This window comes from Muscardinus avellanarius (genome assembly GCF_963383645.1).
Source record: "Muscardinus avellanarius genome assembly, chromosome: 4".
NCBI classification, from domain to species: Eukaryota; Metazoa; Chordata; class Mammalia; order Rodentia; family Gliridae; genus Muscardinus; species Muscardinus avellanarius.
Window position 1 is genome coordinate 101,264,999 of NC_137789.1, and position 22,143 is coordinate 101,287,141.

Below are 22,143 nucleotides of genomic sequence, written 5' to 3' on the forward strand. Positions count from 1 at the left end.
AGCACAAAACAGCAGGTAGAAAGAAAAGTCCTGGCAAAAGTCCAGGTCCAAGAGGAGAAAATAAATATGAAAAGCAAGAAGACACTTGTCTACTAGCAGGTATGAGCCATGAGATAGTGGGTGGAATAGTAAGAAGTAAATAAAGTAGAGTCATCCTGGAGTGGGCTGGGGGCAGCCTGCAATGTGGGCTTTCCTCTACTGGCCGAAGTCAACTAGAAGGATGGGAAGAGCAGTCTCTGAGATCAGGAACACTGAGCAGAAACCAGGTTTGGGAGAGGATAGTGAGTTCAGAGAGCAGCCCACTGAGCTTGAGGTAGGGGTGGAGCTTCCGAGAGGCTGAATCAAGAGGCAGTGAGATCTCTGGGTCTGCAGGTCAAAGACATGGTTTGGCAGCTTCTGATAAATGACCCAGTGTGGTGCCTCCATCTCTGAGGTATAGGTCTTTTACATATATATTTGAATATATGTATATATGCATATATATGTATATATATCAATAAAATAATATATATGCTTTTATTGGTGCATTATGGTCTCACACTATAATGTAATTGATAGTGATAGTGAAATATATGTGCACAGTGTTTGCAGCATAGGTCCTAACTGTTGTCTTTGTCTTGCCTCCAGGGCAGACTGTGAAGTGCTCTTCCATGAGATCAGCTCCATGCTATGCATATTGACCTGCCTCCAACCAAACCTTTGGAGAATTTATTCCTTGCAAGGGATACAGAAGATTTGGCAATGAGTTAGGTCTGGCCATGCCCTCAGGAACTCACAGTCCAGTGGCCACATTGGTTAATGGTTCACTGTACTTTCCGCAAGTTCTTTTGAATCCTCCACCTTCCTCTAAAGTAACTCATAACTCAATCAAAATATAGTTTATACCCCCGAGCATGTCAGCCTGCCAGTGTCCCCACAGTTCAGCCCAGAGACTTGAAGCAATTGTGAGCGAGGCTCATGGGACCTCCTCTGCATCCAACAGTTCCTTTTCCAAGTAGAACAACTCTGTTATATACAGTACCAATTCTCACTGGAGAATGGGTAGCTGTATTAAGAAAACCACCGCACTAAAAAAGCAAACAAAAACATGTGCTCTTGAGTGCTTATCTTTAAAATACAGTAAGCAAGGCAAATACAGAAGAGGAATTGGAAGACAGGGGCTGTAAGGAGTGAGGAGAGCAGAGGGCTCAGCTGAAGGACCCTGCTGGGACCCAACAAGACATACTTGGTGGAAGAAAGAGGAGGCACAGCCCTGAGCCCAGCTGAGAAGCTAGTCTTTCTCCAGGGAAGTGGAGAGCAGTTTCAAAAAGTAGAAATATATGAACTCTATATAGCAGCTAAATTCTGGAGATTGTGTTAAAGGTTTACCCATCATCAATGTCTGCTCTTGGATTCTTGAATTTGGGTGTTTTTGTTTTGTTTTGTTTTGTTTTATTACTAGTCCTCACATAGAAAGGTGACGAAAGATTATTTGCCTGTAGCACAGTATTTGAAAAGCTTCAAAAATGTGCAGAGATTAAAATGATATGATACTGCAAAAATGATATAGCAGGACTTTTGTTATCCATGGGGAATGCTACACCAGGAAGCAGTGCTTCTGGATATGGCTGGCTGCCAAGGATAAACCTCCATGTAGTTTAGAGAACCCTCACTCATTATCCAGAGGTGACACTAGGATCCACGGGTCATAGCTTTACCAGAGGCATGACCTTTAGGTCCCAGACTTTAAGAAAGTCCATGAGCTGGAACCAAAGGCCAGCAAACGGGGTTTCCATCATTGTGCATACCCATCCATGAGCTTTATAGAATTAGTACCTGACTGTGAGTTCAGGATCTTTGCCAAGGCCATGTATTCAATGGTGTCATTTAGTGTCAAGGGCTTTGCAGCCAGACAGTCTTCATGTAGAATTCCACACACACCCTTTAATAGCCATACCACCTTCAGCAAGTTATTTAAACCCTGAGGCCTCTTTTTCCCATATATAAAGTGAGGATAATAAGAACTGCCATATGGGGCTGTTGATGTGAATTACGAAAGGTGACAAATGCATAGAGCACTACGTGCCTGATACATCAGGTGACTGGGAAAGGTCAGCAGTTGTATTTTGCCTCTCAAGAGAAAGAGCCTCCTAGAGAAGGAAGAAAAGGAGAGAGGACAGGAATGGCTCTCCCTAAGCCCCTCATTTCTAGAGGGCATACTTAGCCCAGGATGCCAGCAGATGGGTATGCTCTGTCTAGCTAGTGGGACACAGCCATGCACTCAGGTGAGGCTGTTCCAGTGTGGCTCTGACAGGTGCCCCCCATACCTGTCTCCTCCTAATGAAAGTAAGCCCGGGTGTCTAGCTGCCCCAGAAATGCCAATGTGCCTACAAGTAGGGAGCGCCCTAGGGACACCTCACACTGGGATGTCTGAAGTTAACCCCAGCTCTGGAGGGGGAGTGAGGAGGGACAAAGTGTCCTGGGTACTAATGGGGATTCAGAGGAAGAAAGGGAAACAGGTTAGAAATGTAAAAACAGAGCTCGTGTTTTGAAGAATGACCACAGAGAAACACTGGCTATACAGTGGGGAGGAGTCATTTAAAAAGCAAAGCCAGCAGCAGACATTTGACTTCAGGGGCACATGGAATGCTTCCTTTCTCTGGAACAACGGATGCTGGGCTTTGAAGAACCTGTGGAGAAGCCGGCAAAGCACAGAATTTTAAAACTTCCTGAGGATCAAGGAGTCCTCATGCAGGCTCTGAAGAGTGGAGAGGGGGCGGCTGTCCCTTTGCCTAATTATCCACACATACCCAACTATCTACAGCCCAAGGGAAATGACAGTTACTGACCTGCATGGACACAGAGCTAATAAGAAGTGAATTCATGGAGAAAACTCATGAAAAGTGAATCTTGGGAACAGTTACTATTTGCTACTACCTGCACTGTTATGAACATCAGCCACCCCAAACTATTTCAGCCATATTAGCATTGAGCTAATGAAGAAACACATCATAAAAAAGGAAATTACCTACATAATAAACCTTGCATCTTCCAGAATGAAGCCATTAGAAATGGATGAGCTAATTTGGGAGCAGCCGAAGGCCACAGCCCTGACTGAAGCATGATCTAGGACACACATTCTCCAGCCACTACCAGTTACAGCACACAGGACCACACAGACTACCCTGGGCCCTTCTTCCTCAATGGACACGTGGGAAGAGGGGATTCTTCTGGGAAGCGAGGGCATGTGGGCACTGGCCACCTTCATGGCATGCCTGCAGTGGGTAAGTGGATAGGCAGGGAGCAACTACTGAAGAGCAGACCAGGTCTCAATGACATCTTATGTCCCCCTTCCCCAAGACCAAGCCAGTGGGATGGCCAGTCATATAGACATTTCCTTTTCACTCCTGTAAATAGTACAGAGATCCCATTTCTGCTGGAGGCACATATACACACACTCACACACATGCACATGCACATATACATCTATACACTTACAAGCAAATACAACTGACACACTTGCACGCATATATAATGGACACACTAGACATACATTCACACACATTCACAAGCACAGACTACTGACAGACACTCATGCACATACAACTGACAACGGGCACATGTATTACATTCACACATGCTCACATGCACATGTGACTGACACACACATATATTCACATGCATTCGCATGCACATGTGACTGAAATTTCCATACATATGCATATATATACTCATATGCACATACAACTCATACACTCACACACGCCAGTCACACACATACAACTCATGCTTTCATATACTCATGCACATTCATTCACATAAATATACACTTATACATGTACCCACAACACACATTCATATACATACAGTTGATGCACTCACACATGTGCACTTATACACATTCACATTCTCTCACTCATATACACACCCATATGTATACACCTACATACCTATACCATATACACATTCCCACACATGTACATATTCACACACATATATGCTCCTTCTCACTCAGGCACACTCATATAATACTCCCACACAAACCTATCATCTTGCATGGAACCTGGCCTTGGTCCCCTCCATATTTCTTTGTCCCGTCCTTTCTACCCCACTTGCTCAACTGCCCTAATCTACCCCCTTGGTGAGACTGGCGGTCTCACCTCACCCCGCAAATCCATATCCCTGGCACCACTTCCCTGACTTCTGGCTTTCCCATGGGCTCAGGTCTAGATTCACCTGCTTCACACCTGCTCCAGGTCAGCACCTTGGCAGATCACATCCAACTCACAGACTTCCTGCCTCGGCAGGGCAGACATAAAAAGATTACTCCCAATGTTCCCAAGGGATAGCAGACATGCTTCTCACCATTTTGGGGTTCTTACCTCATTCACAAAGACCCAGTGACTATCCTTGGAAGCCAGGTTGGTCTCCACAGCCTGCAGAAAGAAAAAGAATATACATGAATGGAAGCAAGCCAAAAGCCAGCACACACAGAGCAATTGCCAAGATGGGGTTTTATAAACATTTTTCTTACGAGATTTTTTTCCACAAAGCATATTGTCCCCCTGGGGCCTGCTCTGGCTGCCTCAGCCGCAGAGGCAGCATCTGAACACTGATGTCTGATTTCTTGCTATTCTTCCTTGCTCTCCTACATCAGCCCTGAGCAAGGTCAGAGGCTCTGGCTCCTTCAGGCATCACATGATCACAAGCAGGGGCATAGCCTCCCTTTCCTGAGAATGCCTGCAAATCCCTTTCTTCAGGGGTTCTTAGAGACGATTTTCACCATTGCCCAAAGCTACAGAATCGAGATACTGGAACATTGGATTATGGCAGCTTGTCTAACTGCGCTAGCAACACTGGGAAGACAGAAGCTCATGGCTGGGGCTTGGAGCTAATGTTAACTTATCAGCATCCATAAAACTGAACTCTTTCTAGCTCCTGGGCAGAGGCACTGCCCATAATTCACTCTCAGAGCACTTTGTGCTTGGAGAGTTATCAGTTTGTTTCTTATTATCCATAATTTCTGCCAGATTGGGAACTCTATGAGGCCAAGGGTCATGTTCCTTAGGTCACAGTTCTGCCCCAGAATGTCACACTATCGCCAGCTCATAACAGGTGCACAAAGGACAATACTGATGAATATATAAATGGTGTGGGGGCCAAGACAGACAGGACCCAGTTGCTTATTTTGTTTCTTATTTGTGTTTATGAGAGTTATGAGAGCTTTCTTCTTCCTTGAAGAAAGATTTCTTCCTTTCAACAGATTGAAAAAATTGGAAGAGACCAATGGTTTTCAAGCAGGTCCCGTAAGAAAACATACAGTGAGCATGTGCCAAGTGCTTGCTGAGCAGCAGGCGCTGTGCCAGACCATCTATGAACCTGGGAGAAAGCGCAGAGATTGTAGCCTGTTTCCTTCTTTTCTCTCTCTCTCTCTCTCTCTCTCTCTCTCTCTCTCTCTCTCTCTCTTTCTCTCTCTCTCCCTCTCTCCCTCTCTCCCCTCTCTCCCCTCTCTTCCTCCCTCTCTTCCTCCCTCTCTCCCTTCCTCTCTCTCTCCCTCACCTCTTTTTTAATTTTTGTAGTGTTCACTTTTACTACTCTTGATTGGAAAAAACTACAGAAAAATAAAATTCTCAAAATCATCCTGTATGCTTCCCATGCCTGAAGAATGTACTACATAGTGAAAATTCCCATTTATCTCTCTAGAGTCATCCCCCAGAATCTGTTTGAAGTGGCCCCTTCCAGAAGCTTCTGTAGTCACAAATTCAAGTATATATCTATATATGTATATCAGGCAGCTGTTTTTATTAAAATCACATCAGGAAACACATATGCTATTTTTTGGCTTATGAATACATCAAATATACATTTTCCCACCAGTACTTAGGGATGTGTCTCTTTCTTAAATGAGGTATAGAGGTGTCAGAGCCTGCACCAGCAGCCCAGTCAACATATGACCTGGTGGGGTCCCCAGGCCCTCATGGGGATGAGGTCCAATGCTGCCATCTCACGGACAGCACTCTATGAGGATGGGTGGGCTTGCTAGTGAGCATGGCAAAGTTGTGAAGACAAGAGCCTATGGAATGTGCCCAGGTAAGCCCCAGCTCCTTTACAGGCAACACCCTGAAGGACACCAAGGGCAGGCACAGGGCCTTTCCTGGGCCACTCTGATGGAAAGATGCAGACTCCCCTCTCCAGTCTAAGTTAAAGGGTACCCTGGGAAGACACAGACAGAACTCTGGAGTGGATGGGGCCTGGGGCCAACCAGCACTCCACTGGCATTCATCCATTTTGGTCATCTGTAAAATGTAGACAACACTTACCCCTTTCTGTCTGCCAATGTGTGCAATATATTCTTAAGTTCTTGGTCTCAGAAAGAGGGAAATGCAGATGAGGTCTATATATCTCCCAAGCCTTCCCCAGGAAAAAGAAATAAAACATTGACCATTTCTCTCCTTTGTGGGGTCCAGCCTCACTCCCCCACTTGCTTGCATTCTAGCTTGTGTCCTAGGAGTCTCTCCTCTGGCCCCAAAGCCCACCCCATTCTTTTTATGAGCCTCACCCTGTCAGTCTCCCCTCGCTTCCCTGGAATAAATGAATCATATCAGGAGGGAGGTTCTGGGTGCTCTCTCTCACACTAGAGACAAAGAAAGTGCCAAAAGACCCTGTGGGATCTGCACCCTATGGGCTGTCCTGGGATGCTTTCTGCACTGTTCTACAAACTCAAGGCCTCTCCAGATAAGTTGCAAGAACTCAAGGGCCAATAGCTCTCTGGAGAGTCTGCAGTAAAGATGGAGAAGGGAGAGCAGCTTAGCACAGAGTCTCTTTCCCCTCAACCTTCAGACTTCCATACGTGTCTTCAGAAGCTGTGATGAGGAGATGGAGAAGTGGAGGCAGGGAGTCTGTGAGCACTGAACACACTGGTGGCCTGGCTGGCCCTGATTCTAAGCACTCTGACATTGCCTCAGTGATACTGTGGAGACATTGCTGACTCGCTTATCAAACTTGCATGCCTGGATGAGGTGGCATATACCTGTCAGAGAGGAGGATTGAGGGTTTGGTGCCAGTCTTGGCAATTCACCAAGTGTGTTGGCAACTTCACAAGACCCTATGTTAAAAATAAAGACCCTATTTCAAAAAATAAAATTAAAAAAAATTAAAAGGGCTGAAGATGTAGCTCAGAAGTAAAATGCTTCATGGAATACACTGTACACAGGTGCCCCATCATGGAGTGGCACAGTGTTGACCAATGACCAGTTAGAGTGGCCAGGGATGCTTAGAGGCTGGGGCAAAATAGGGTTTTAAATACATTAAAATATTTTGTGTGCCAGAGAAATTGAAGTTTCTCTTTGTAGCCTCTGAGAATAGATTTGAAGCAATGGCTCCAGTAATCAGGGAGAAAAATTAAGTCAGAACTTTCTGACTTTTCAAGTAATTCAAGAGGAGGATGACACCAGGTAAGGGATATTGCTGACATCCCTATCCACAGCTATGATTCTCAAGTCTGCCTGCAGGTAAGAACCTCCTAGGTAGCTTCTAAAAACGTAGATCCCTGACCCCCTGCTAGGAATCCCAATTCACTGGGCATGGTGATGTGTCTGAGGTCCTGTGCTGTTTCAGAGCACTGATCCTAACTGTTCCTGGCCGTGTCAGCTGGGAACCCTGCTCCAGAATCTGTAGTTCTGTGAATCTGAAGGGTTGGGGGAGGGAAGATCCACCTGTGCAGGTGAGAGGGCCTCTGCTTGTCCCCACAGGTGCCAACACTGTAGACCGCTTGAACAAATTCCCTGGAAATCCCTGGGGGCAGGTGGGAGCCTTGGCTCTTTAAAGAGTCTTCTTACCTGCTATCAGACTCACACAGAAAGCTATTGGCAGAGGGAATTGATCAGAAAACCCCGCAGGAAAACTGGCCAACTTCCCTGCCCTGCTTTCACTCACCAATTAAGCATCAGCTAATTTGTTAAAGCCTCTTTTCCCTGCGTGGAGAAAAACAGCACTTGGCTGCAGCCTTTTTTGGAGGATAGGACTCCACAGAGTCTGGGATAGGCGGCAAAAGGGGCAGCTACTGCAAAGTGAGCGGTAACACTCCCACCTTCTCTGCCAGCTCATGAGAGGAACCCTAACTGCGCTCAGCGTGGGCAGCATCCCTCCCAGCATCACTGAGACCCCTTCTCACTGAACAGTGGCACCTGCCCCTGTTCCCGCTCTGTTCTCTGCAACAGGAGACAACACATCCTTCCATCCACAGAACAAGTATAGAAAGAGTCTTGGCTGAGTTGACCTGGCTGACCTGCTTCACCTTGTCAAGAGCAGTTGCCATGCCCAATATGGCCACTGCATACCAACCATACTATGGTGTTCCACCCGCACCCTCACGTCTCCTGGTGGCATATTAGTTACACAGACTTCCCTGTGTATGAGCTCCCAACTGTCAACACCCAGTACTCAGACTGCCAGAACCAAACTTCCCAAGGTGCCTGGGAATTTGCACCCTAACCAAGGACTGAGGGTGCTGCAGATACGAAGCCCAGCTGGCCAGCTCCCTGATAGGGACTTCTCACAGTAGGATCTCAGCTATTTCCAGAATCCCTCTGCAGGATGGAGCCCAAATCACCTCACTTGGTTTCCTTCACTTCCCTGTTCCACATCCATGCTTTCCCTGTTGTCTTTCTTGCTTTACTTCTCCTGAGCGCACTTCTTAATAAATTACTGCTGCAGAAATCTTCACTCAAAGTCTGCTTCTGAGAACCCAGCCTGAGACAAACAACTCCCACCTGGAGTGACAGTGAGAATTAAAGGAAATTCCTTGCCAAGCTACCAGCACAGGAAGGAGCTCACTTCAGATAGCCAGTCAATGCAGAGGTCCTCCCCATTTCCCTTGCATCTCCTACCTGGTTTTCATTTGATGGTCTTTTATAAACAGGCACAAGAACACAGCCATGATAGCTATCTTTAATACTGCTGGATACAGGATTCAACATGGAGGAGAGAGCCAAATAGTGACAAAAAAGATTTTAAAAATACAAGCAGCTTTGCAAAGTGGTAAATCCCATCTCCTCCATGACTGCAGAGACCCCTCAAGGCAGTACACCATAGTTCTGCCATCTTGGTCACAGTGTGGTTCTAGAGCTATGTGGACACTGTAGGCATCTGCAAAGCAATTGTAGACAGCTCCAGTACCCTGAAGGTGAGGTGGGACAAGCTGGCCTTGTGCCCAGGGAGAGCTCCAGGTAATTTACCTTCATCAGGTAAGAGGCTGACTCCCTGCAGTCAGTTTTCTGCATACAGCCCAGCACCATAGCTGTGGAACAATACAAAGTGAGGCAGTGGCAGGGTGGAGGCCTGAGCAACCACAGGAGCACCCACACACCAAGGGAGCCAGCACCAAGGTCTCGATGAACCCAAAGGGATTGTGGCAGTGGCCCAAAGCTCAGCACAGCACAGGAGACCCTGCTAAACTGTGTGAGTCCTGTAAGACCTTGCCAAACCCTCAGAGCACATTTGTATGGCTCTTGTGGCCTGACATCTATTGCAAACACACAACTTCAGCAGAAGAGCTGAGAGGGTGAGACTTACAAGGGATAAAGCTGGCTTCCAGCCCTTTCGAGTAGAGGAGATGGCAGGTGTTGGTGATTGTATCTGGCCCAGGGCATAACCGGGAGGGTGGATACGGAAGGCATGGCATGCCTGGCTGAGCTGAATGTCCATGTTGTGTCAACTTCCATGGACATACATATACTGACACACAAAAAACCTTCCTCTGGAGGGAAGAGTGCACTGTCATGGGTAGACCCGGCTAAAGGAGCTGAAGATGGCTGTTTGCACACTTAGGGAGACTAAGTGTGGCTGGGAAGGGCTGCTCCTGTTTCTGAGCAGTAGCCTCAGTCTGATCCTCAGGCACCTTCAAGGGTATCAACAGTGCTAAGGTTTATGTGACATGGAACACCAAGATGAGAACCTGCGGGCCCACTGGGAGGCAGGGGACATCCACATTCTGCTCTGGCCACCCTGACCTACAGTTTCCAGAGAAGGAGATTAGGGACACACTCTAGCAACTGGCTCCCTAGCAGGTTCTGGACAAAAAAGCAGCCCCATTGTGCAAGGCACCTGGGCTGGGGCTGGGGGTTCACAGCTGCCCCTTGATCACATGGTGATGAAGATCAGTTCTAATATCCAAGAACCTAGACAGAAGCCGAGAAGACAGGGGTGCACTGAGCACACTGGAGCAAATGTCCCCATCCTGGAACCTCTCCCACTATGTTCTCAGCCTTGCATGCAAGACCAAGTCTAAGCCATTTCCAAGGGCAACAAGAGAACCTTTCTGGATATTTCAATACATCTCTACTTCACAATCCTTGCATCTCATTTACTCCCAACAGCCCAACAAATCAGGCAGTGTTTGTGTCCGTACCTAGCAAATGTGGATCTGAGTCCTCCCTCCATCAAGACTCAGTCTTATAGAAAGTCCTTAGCTAGTACATGGTAGAGACTAAATTCAAACCCATGTCCAAATGTCTTCAAATTCTAGTTTTATATTTTGGTCATGAAATCCCCCAAAAGGCCCAAATGTCAGCCCAAGGAAACCTATGAGCCCCTGGGCTGGGCCTAACCCCTAGACAATGAGAAAGCCCCTAAGCAGCTACACCTTCCTTCCCCAGGCTATCTTGTTCTCATAAGCCTGGGACCATTACTCCTCTTGCACTGTTAAGTGCGAGCCTGTTTCACTTCATCTTGGCCCCCAGGACTAGTAAATGAAGTGAAAAAAACCTCTACATGGAAGCCTTCCAGCACCTTCACCAAGGATTTATTTTACAAAGTGTAAAATGCCACTGATTATTTATATGAGCATTAATTGTCGACCACTTATCTAGGCAACCCCCCTCTAACACTGGAAGCCACAGATAATGAAATCTTGTCAGCAATTAGCATCTTTTTAAAACCCCAATTCTAAAATTTGAGAACATTCCCCCCATGGAGCCCAGGGCCTGGCACTTTCCCAAGGACAGATATTGAGCTAATTTTAAAGAACCACTGCTGCCTTTGCAACAACATACTTATTTAGTGACAATTCTCTCTATGCAACATTATCCCTCCCAAGCACAACAACCCCCATCCCATTGGCAAGGAAGGGAGTAAGTAGCTACAAGAGGAAGGATGATGTGAGGAACCCATTTATAAGAAAATCAGTAAAGCAACTACCATGAGGCCTGAGTTTCAGCAGCTATGCCCAGAATGACAAGGAAAAACAAAGAGAGCAGTAATCATGACCTACCTGGGTCTACTCTGTGTCTCTTAGGGCCCAAGATCCTGGGCCTATTTACCCCATCTTCATCTCCAGAACTTTTCTGGTTCTTGCCTTCACCACTAAAGCGGCCAAAAATTCCTCCCAAGGCTCCTACTTCTGGCTCCCTCCATATTCTTAGATGCCACTGAGGAATCTTGGGCCCAAGCAGGTCTCTTTTACAGTATGTTCCCCCAGGCCCTCTCTGGAGCCAGCTCTTCCTAACCAACCAGGAATTGCCTATTCCCACCTCCCCCATCTTTCTATGGAGCCTCCCCCAAGAGCAGAAGCACACCCATGGAAGGAACAGCAAAGCCATTTCTGGGCAAAAAGAAAGGTAGTTTAGCATGATGTGGGTAGGAGGAAGATAGATTGTTAAGAATACCTATTATGCTGCAATTGGAAAAAAAGAGAAGGCATGATTGTCTAAATACGGGTAAAGACCTCACAGATCTAAGCAATTTCCAGTCAATCATTAGACCTCCCTGGTCTCATCCTCACATTGCCCAAGTGTGAGATAAGCAGCCAGTGTAGACCCTGCAGAGGGCAGATGTGGCAGCTCACAGCCTCCATGGAAGGAAGATTCATTACAGACCATTTGCGGATCCTTCAGATGAAATAGAGACAGGTTCCAGGGCTGTGCAGGAAGTGCAATTTACTGTAATAAAAAGTGAGAATATGCTACATGTGGACAATTTACGAGAAAACATTAATATCAGCAGAAATATGAAATGGAGTCTGCTCATAGGCACGATTTGTTTAATAAGATCAACTTGGAGAAGTGAAGCCAGGTGGTGCCAATAAGTATCGGCTGATAGACACTTGGTTTTAATCAATGATCTATAATCTCTCCACCACCTGCAGGCCCAGAAACCAAAAAAGTCTGCCCATGTTCTCACTCACATGGATTCTCAGGCTATAGCCTAGAGGGAGGTACCAGGAGCCTGCCTTTTTCATCTGATCTTGTTTCAAAAAGAAAGAGTGAGGCATTCAGGCCTTTGGCCACATGAATGGTCAGAACTGAAATCTACAGTAGAAAAAATCACTTCTGAGCTTATTTATGTCCTTACCTGGTTTGATGAGAGAAGCCGCCAGCATCATCAGTGTGGGCTATAAACAATGTGACAACTCTGGTCCCCCACTAACCCAGGACTAGGACCCAGGGAGGCAGGTGGCTGCTCAGAGCCATTGTTCATACATCTGCTATTCAGCTCTGGTTCCAAAATGATTTTCATATATACGCAAAGTGCAAAACTGAATGGAAGTGTTTCCTTCTCCCCCTCATGGGTGTTGCCACATTCATACTGGAGCCTGAGGAGGCTCATTTACATCCAAAGACCAGTCCCAGGGATCCATTGCATGAGATGTTGAAGAGGAAGGATGCAGGGACCATTTGCAGCAGAACAGTCTCTCCAAGTGCCACTGAGTCACAGCATGCCCCAGAGGCCTGCCCTCCCATGTAGAGTTGTCTGCCCTGGAGACCCAGACCTTTGGTGGGGACATCCAACAAGAGACCAACTAGACCTCCTCAAGCTACTCAATTAAAGCATTGATCTTCAAAGGTTAATACCACCACCCCTTCAAATCATGCTCAGCACTGACTCTGCAAGCTGCTTCTGCCCATGGACCTAATTTTCTTTGCTCAACCCAAATTGTTTTTAAAAGATGGAAGTGTTTGAATTCTTTTTAAGGCAATAAAGTTGAAAGTAGCAATTCTTTACCAAGCTGATAAGAGCTGCTGGGTGTAATTTGTATTCTTTTTTATGAGCCTGACTTTTTGGAGAATGGAGTAGAAAGAAAAATATCTTCTTTTCAGTTCTGGAGACAAGAGGTTTTTCTTCCTCAGGCTTCTGGGGAGGAGTTCCTCAGCCCAGGAGTTGTCAGGAAACAAGTGTCTGACTTGGGACATGGGAAAACCAGGGAGGAGCCCCATGAACAGAATGGGGGCGATGTGAGGGAACTTGGGCATAAACTGTTTCTCACATTGGCTACCTAGTGCTTAGCATGGCCCCAGTGAAATGTACTGAGCTCATGGTGGGGCTCTGGGTTCTGAAAGAAGGAGAGGATATCACAAATTAAACTTGGGGGAAGCTAAGCAATATGTTTTCCTTAGAGTCTACAATATAAATCACTTTACAGTCTTTAAGACAGTCTCTCTCAAAAGCTGCCACATAGTTGGTACCAGACTTCAGTGTGGCTTAGTTTTTGCCGAAATCCTTATGAACACCTGTGAACCAGCAACTCTGCATCCAGCCATTAGGGCAAATCTAATCATAATAAAAAACCAAATATAAATGCCCTTCGTCCTCAGAGATATCTTCTGCCTGCCCCAGCACCCACCTCCTATTCCCACAAAAAGCACCTGGAAAGGTTAGACCCATCGGGTGGCATTGCTTGGAGAGAGAATTCTAGGAATACAGGACTTCCCAGGAGGCAATGTGCTTCTTAAGCCTGGAGGTGGGAAAGGGCATTGGGTGTGTAGGGATGGTGGCTGAGTCACATGTCCACATGTTGTGAATAATTGTGAAGATTCACTAACCAATAATGTATGGCATAGAAAATCTAATTCATATTCACATAACAAGCTGTTCCTCTACATTTATCAAAGTCTTTCTCAGGCCCTCAATTAGGGATTCTTTTGCATTCTGGGTGTACTGGTTAAATTATCACCACTTGCCTAGCCCTGTTCTATCTGGCCACTGCTCTAGCCAAACATTCCCACCACTTTGGAACTATGTCCTGCCTTGTAATCAAAGATGGGAAGCATGTAGTAGGATCTGCATTCCAGATCCAGGAGGCTGGTTATGTGGAGGAGCCCTTGGGACCCTGTACACATCCTTCCCTGTAGGTTCTCACTCACTGTGTCAAGCTCCGCCATAGCCCCTGCACACTGAGACAGATGTGGTATTGTCCGGCCTGAGAACTAGTCGGCTGTCAATCAAATGTGTACATGATATATCTCTTCTGTGGATCTCGCTGGGGCTTAAAGCCAGGGTGGGAGGAGCTGCAGTGTCAGCCACAAGTTGTCACCTGAAACACTACTAGGGCTTGTCGCTGAGCCTTATACCAGTCAGAAAGCCTGGCTACCACCCTATAAGTTAAGAATTTATAGATCATACTCTGGGGATGGAAGAATCTTAGAAGATGCTAAATGTTTTTGTAAAAAAGAACAATCTGTCATCTGAAAGCTTGCAATATACTGAATTTCTATCCCCACCTTTACATGCAAATAGAAGTCCTCATGTCACAGAAACTTGACAAACTTATTTGAACCCAGCATCAATCAAACTTATCTCCCCAGAGTATACTTATATACATATACTCCCCAAAATATGTATACATTTATTTGCTCAAGGAGGAGAATGATATTGCATAAGCTACAAAGGTTGCCACAGAACAGAAAAAAATAAATGGAGCTCAGACCCTGGGGATCCAGGAGAGGAAGGAAGGATGAGAAGTAAATTGCCAGATCTGGATTCTAGAGAGGCCAGACTGGCCACGTGGAGGTGAATTTCACAGCACATGAGGGACATTTAGAAAAGAGGTTGAAAGCAGTCACACTGGTCCAAGAAAGTGATAACAAGAACCAAAGCAAGGCAGTGGCCATTGGACTGGAGAGGGGAGGGTGGAGTTTAAAACATTTAGGAAGAAAACACTGAGAGCATGTCGTCCTCCACAGGAAATGCAAGGCAATTTGATGAAGAACAAGGAATCTGACATGACTTCTACATATAACTATAAAGATGGAAATCATATCAGTATGATAGGGCAGATGGTGAATTCGGACATAATCTGCTGCATCAGCAGAAAGTTGGGGAGGCCTATATTAGAAATTTGGGAAAGGTGAGTAATCACAGGGGTGGATCAGGATAAGGCAGGTTCACACTCAACCAGGAGAACCCCATTTTCCGGTGAAAAAACTAACCATAGCTGGCTTGGACTACAGACATGTTTATCCATGCTATTGAACCAGTGACCTGAGAAGGTGGGGGCCAGGCAGGGAATTGCAGAAGGAAGAGAGGCACCCCAAGACCCTTTTGGACCACAGTTTCTTCACTATTGTTGGCATTTCTATGGAAAGCATGCTGCCATTCCAAAAGATGAATTGATTAGGTTATCAGTTAGACTCACCTACACACTTTCCCTACATGCCTTGTGCTGGGGTGCGTGGGTCTCAGGCCTAGCTAGGGTCTCAAAATATTTAAGATCCTATGGGATACTGCCTGTGGTATAGGAAATCCCAGGCTTGGGAGAAAGGGGATGAGTGTCTCCACAGGATTAAGAAAGAGTCCGTAGCAGTTTGGCTACCCAATATCAGAGCATCTTTGATGTGTAGGAACTTTATCCCCAATGCCACTGAGGTGAGAAGTGAGAGGTCATGAAGCTCTGCTCCCATGAACAGGTGAATGTTATTATAGCAGGAGAGGGTTCCTGATAAAAGCAAGTCCTGCCCCTTCTTATTCCCATGCACTTTCTTGCCCCTCATTCTTCCCCCATAGAATGAGAGCACACGAGACCCTCATGAGATTCCATAGTTTGATATCAGAAGCTCTAGCCTCAAAAACTGTGAAGGAGAAATGTCTTCTCTTTCTACATTACCCAGTCTGTGTTATTGCTCTGGCAGCCACAATGGACTGAGATTGTCTTGTCCACACTGGAGCTGGAGTGCTGTGATGGACTCTGCCCCACCCAGCCTCCCATGATATTCTAGGTCTAGTTCCCCAGCATTCTGCCTACCTCTGTGAGTTGCCTGATATCACTTGAATAAATTCCTTTTATTTCTTATTAACTCTGTTTTGAAACTTTTTGCACACAATAGGAAAAATAATACTTATTTTAAAAATCTGCATATCAAACACCGGTAAGACCAATGTGCCAAATAAGAACATAATCAAATGTTTTAAAGAGCATAGTAATTTCAAAGCACAATGTGACAATTATAGACAATGGTTTATAAATCTAGTATTCAGTATTAAATCATAATTTTAAAAGGCAGTATTTCAAAAAGGGCTTAATTTTTTAAAGGCCTTCTTTTGATAAATGGAAGCCCTTAGTCCTCCTGCTATCCAGCCTTGCTCTCCAGAGGCACCGTTGTAACTCTTATAGCTATTACTTTATGATTTGCTTTCATATTTCTAAATCATCTTTAATCATGTTCACATTGCTATACATGGTTGATCTATTTTAGACATTAGCATAATCTATTCTCTTACTGATATGGCAATGAGAATTTAAATCTTTCCTACAAATCCATACTTTTTATTTTCTTTCCCAATATTTCCAATCTAGTTATATCACAATTTTTTGTAATTCTGTGATACTGGAGATTGAACCCAGTAGTAGTCTATCTTCGAACTACACTCCAAGCCCTATTTTTTTAATTTAAAATGGGGTCTTGCTGAGTGCTGAGGGTTGATTTAAGTTGCAAAGACTGGCCTTGAACTTACAATCCTTCCTGTCTTAGCCTCCCAAGTATTGAGATTACAGGTATACACCACAATTTTTTTTATAAGTGGAACATATTGAAAGTGGTGTACAATTAGATTGTGCTTCATGCCCTTTCCCCTCAATTTCCCTTCCCACCTCCCAATAGAGAATGTCCAGGTTAACCATGTTATATTTATACTATTACACATATTCGTATGTAGCTCCTCCATTGACCAACCTCAGCGTTCTTCCTGTCCTATCCTTCCATTCAAGCTTTGCTGAGATTTCTCCTCCATCATCTGGAGTCCCTCTGGTATTACCACTACTCCCTAGCTTGGACATATTAGAGAAAACATGTCCCTTCTCTTTCTGTGCTTGACTAATCTCACTTAACATAATGTTCTCCAGTTCCTTCCATCTTCTTGCAAATGCTATTATTTTGTTCTTCTTTATAGCTGAACAGAATTCCATTGTGTGTGTTTCCCATAATTTTGCAATCCATTCATCTGTTGATGGAGATCTAGGTTGGTTCCATATTTTGGCTATTACAAACTGTGCTGCTATGAACATGGGTATGCATATGTTAATGTAGTTCTCTGATTTCAACCCCTTTGGAAAGATATCAAGGAGTGCTATAGCCGGATCAAATGGTGGATCTATTCCCAGTTTTCTTTTTCTTTTTTCTTTTTTTTTCTTTTTTCTTTTTTTGGTGGTACTGGGGTTCCTGGAAGCCCTTACACCTCCGGGCTCCACTCCCAGACCAATTTTATATTTTTGAAACAGGGTCTCTTACACCAGCGTGGCTGGCTTCGAACCTTCGTGGTCCTCCTGTCTCCGCCTCCCAAGCGCGGGGATTACAAGCGTGCGCCACCATGCCTGGCCTATTCCCAGTTTTCTAAGGAATCTCCATACTGATCTCCATAGTGGCTGAACGACTCTGCACTCCCACCAACAGTGAAAAAGAGTTCCTCTTTCCCCACATCCTCACCAGCAATTGTTGTTTGATTTCTTCATGTTTGCCACTCTGACTAGGGTTAGATGGAATCTCAGCGTAGTTTTGATTTGCATCTCCCTGATGGCTAGCCATGTTGAACATCTTTTCTTGTATCTACTGGCCATTTGTATCTCTTCTTTTGTGAAATGTCTATTCATTTCAATTGCCCATTTCTTGATTGGGTTGTTTGTTTTGCTAGTGTAGATTCTTTTGAGCTCTTTGTGTATTCTGGATATTAGCCCCCTATCAGATGATATGATTTTTGAACTCATCCAAAAGACTTCTGGAGCTGATTAACCAATTCAGCAAAGTCGCAGGATACAAAATCAACCTAAAGAAATCAGTTGCTTTTCTTTATGCCAACAATGAATCCACAACAAAAGAAATAAAGAAAACTATTCCATTTACTATAACCTCTAAACCAATAAAATACCTAGGAATAAACCTAACCAAAGATGTAAAAGACCTATCTAAAGAAAACTACAAAATATTAAAGAAAGAAGTTGAAGAAGACCTTGGAATATGGAAAGATCTCCCTTGCTCATGGATAGGCAGAATTAATATCATCAAAATGGACATTCTGCCAAAAGTGATCTATAGATTCAATGCAATCCCCATTAAAATACCAACAACATTTCTCATAGACCTGGAAAAATCAGTTATGAATTTTGTATGGAGAAAGAAAAGACCCAGAATAGCCAAAGCTGATGATTCTCAGCAACAAGAACCAGGCAGGAGGCATCACAATCCTGGAATTCAAATTATACTAATGAGGAATAGTAGTAAATTATACTATAGAGAAATAGTAGTAAAAACAACATGGTATTGGCACAACAATAGGCAGACTGACCAGTGGAACAGAATAGAAGATAGAGAAACAAACCCACACATCTATAGTCAATTGATCTTTGACAAAGGGGCCAAACTCATACACTGGAGAAAAGACAGCGTTTTCAACAAATGGTGCTGGGAAAACTGGCTATCCATTTCTAGAAAGTTGAATCTGAATCCTTACTTCTCACCATGCACAGGAATCAACATGAGTTGGATTAAAGACTTGGAAATTAGACCAGAGACTGTGAAGTTATTAGAGAAAGGCATAGGATCTATACTCCAACATATAGGCACAGGGAGTAACTTTCTCAATAAGACTTTCATAGCGCAGGAAATTAAAGCAAGAATTAATAAGTGGATCTTTCAAACTAAAAAGTTTCTTCTCATAAAAGGAAACCATCAAGAACCTAAAGAGGGAGCCTACAGAATGGGAGGAGATCTTTACACCACAGTTTTTAAATTAAACTTGTACTCCCATGTCTACTGCAGCACTACTCACAATAGTCAAGATAAGAAGTCAAACTAAGTGTTCATCAATAGATAGATGGATGAAAAAGATGTGGCACATAAACACCATTGCATGCTAGTAAGCCTTAAAAAGAAGGAAATTGTACTGTTTGTGACAACATAGATGGACATGGAAAACATATGTCAAGTGAAATAAACCATGCAGAGAAAAGTAAACACTGCATGATCTCACTCAGATGTGGACACTTAAAAATTGATCCTAAAGGTTAGCCAGGCGTCATGGCGCACACTTGTAATCCCAGCATTCAAGAGGCTCACACCAGAGGATTGCGGTTCATGGCCAGCCTCAGCTACTTAGTAAGGCCCTTCACAACTTGTTGAGACCCTGTTTCAAAATAAAGAATAAAAAATAGCGTTGGGGGTATAGCTCGGAGGAACAATGCCCCTGAGTTCCATCCCTAATACTGAAAAAAAAATTGATTCCAAAGAACTAGAGAGCAAGAGAGTAGAATGGCAGTTACTGGGGGTTGGTTCTCTCTCCAGGACTTCTATTATAAGGATACTGAATTTCCTGAATGCATATTTATCAACTTTTCTCTCCCAGTCTTTTCCTTCTTACTTCCCTCAACTTTCTTTTCTAATATTTACTTTAACTAGATTTTTAAATTTTCATTTATCTTATTTTTTTGAATTTTAACTACTACTTTATACTCTCTATTCTTTTTAGTTTATATCGTAAAAGTGCATTTTTTAAAAAAAATTATTTCAAGCTGGACATAGAGGGCACATTCCTATAATACCAGTACTTGGGAGGCTGAGACAGGAGCATCTCAGGTTCAAGGCCATCCTTAGCAACATGGCAAGACTCTGTTTCAAAATAAAAAATAAAATATAGCTGGAAGTGTAGCTTGAAGGTAGAATACCTCTGAGTTCAAGTTTCAGTACTATAATTATATAAGATAAAAATATCTTTAAGATTATAACTAACATGGTGTTTGAAGTTTTCACATTGGTCAGTTTGTCCTGTATCTCTTTTGTAAGTTTGTTTTGTATTCTCTCTTTCATATGAGATAATCTCCAAATGTATACTGATTCTTTTCATATTAAAGTTAGGGACTTAAAAACTCACTACAGGGCATGGGAGGCAGCTTGTGGTTCAGTGATCTGTATTTGTTTGGGGTTGCTATAATAAAATACCTGAAGCTGGATGATGTATAAGTAAAAAATGTTTTTTCAGCTCTCATTTCTAGAAATAAATGGAGCCATCATCCTGAAAAGGGCACCTCTGGCTGTGTCACTGCATTAAAGATGGCAACAAGTTAGAAGCACATCCAAGATGAAGACATCACACAGCAAGAAGCTGGGGGGGTAGGCTTATTATATTAATATAAAGACATATCTATAGGAATTAACCATGAACCCAAAGGAACTATACTAATCTTTCAGAGGATGATGTTCCAATGACCTAATCTCCTTTCCCTAGACCCCAGCATCTCTCAACATTGCTACATTAAGGACAAAGCTTCCAGCGCATGGGACTCGAGTTCTGTTTTCAAACCATGTCCAAATCATAGCAAGGTACTTACCACCGCCCTGGAAGACACCCCTCTCCTCTACAGTGCCAACATTGGAAGTAATTTTCTCTGGAGTTGTTCATTTTCTCTAGAAAAGAATCCTCCAATATCCTGCCTGAAGGGTATTGTGTTAATCAGTTTTCTGTCACTATAACAAATACTTGAGTTAATCAACTTATAAAGAGAAGAGGTTTTGGCTCACAGTTTCAGAGACTTTAGTTCATGATTGATTGCCCCATGGCTCTAGGGGAAGCAGCACAGAGGCATAAAGGCACCTGGCTAAGGAAAACACTCACCTCATGGCCAAGGGGTGAACAATAGAAAGAGGAAGGAGCTGGGGTCCCATAGTCCCTTCTGGGGGCACACCACACTGACCTAAAGACCACACACCTCTTCAAGGTACCGTGACTTTCCAATAATGCCACAGCATGGGGAGCAAACATTTACCCACACGTACCTTTGAGGCACACATCCACCCATAAGAGGTGCAGCCCAGCTGCCAGCACACCAGGAGCATGCCAAGAACAGAAGCTAAGTGTACCCATCACTCAATATGCAAACCAGTGCTTATTTTCCCCCTGGTTGTGACACCTGCCTCCCCACTCTCTAGGACCTTGGTGCTGAGGCTCTCAGGGTTGTGCAGATAGAACCAACTTACTCCCCAGAAGCTCCTGCACTATCAAGCATTGAAGCTGTAACATCCTTACATCTGCTACATTAGTTACCCTTCCTCCACTTTCTATTTTTCAAAATCTGGCCCTAGCTCTCAGCCACTGCTGTCTCCTCTCCTGTTCTCTTCTGCATTGTGGGTTATAACACTCTAACCCCTTATGATTATTCTAGAATAAACTGGGGGAGAGAGGGGATAAACAGGGACAAGTGATCAGAATTGCTTAATCAATCAGAAGTCAACAAAACAGAAAATCATCCAGAAGTCAACGAATGCTCATTTTGCTTAAGCTATCTAGAGCGGGTTTCTGTTGTCAACTAAGAATGCTCAGCATTACAGGCAGAGTATCCCTATGAGAAAGGCTGAGACCAGAAGCCCTTCAGATTTCTGAGCTTTTGGGGGGGAGTGGGGAATATTTGCATAATTGGCATCATGCTAATGTTCTTAAAAAGTTTAATTTAGGATTTACATATGAAGAATGCTCAACCTGTGTAAGGCAACTGGAAGGGGGCCAGACAGGGTCAAGCCTGGCCTGTACCAGGCTGACGGAAGAGGGCAACTTGGCAGTAAAGCAAGAAATAAAGGGAGTGTTGTTTTTTCATGCCAGGACCCAAAAAATAGCTGGGCTACCCAGATTCCAAAATGCCTTCTTCAGAAAGTGTTTTCCCTAAGCCACAAGAAGGTGAAACAATGGACCTAGACTCGGGGATGAAGGGAGCGACAGCTTCCTACCCTGCTCTCCTTTATAGTCATGTTGGGAGCTGTGTGTTCTTGGCCTCCAGCAGCTAAACAGGCATGGTTTCCTACAGAATTCTTGATTAAGCCCACAAGTACATTTTTGGTTCAGGCCTGTTTGTTTTTCACCTCTAAAGGAGAAGGATGTCAAGAGTCTTATCCAACAGTTTCATTCAAAAGCCCA

The 22,143-nt window shown here is 44.3% G+C and overlaps 1 protein-coding gene across 1 annotated transcript in view; it reads right to left on the bottom strand.

Moving 5' to 3' along the window:
• GRID1 (glutamate ionotropic receptor delta type subunit 1) overlaps window positions 1-22,143 on the bottom strand; it is a gene marked incomplete at both ends in the record, with an annotated part of 769,462 nt that overhangs the window by 303,099 nt on the left and 444,220 nt on the right. The window contains one exon of the mRNA XM_080695056.1: window positions 4,362-4,415. Coding sequence (XP_080551182.1) covers window positions 4,362-4,415 — 54 coding nt within the window. The remainder of the gene's footprint in view (window positions 1-4,361; window positions 4,416-22,143) is intronic.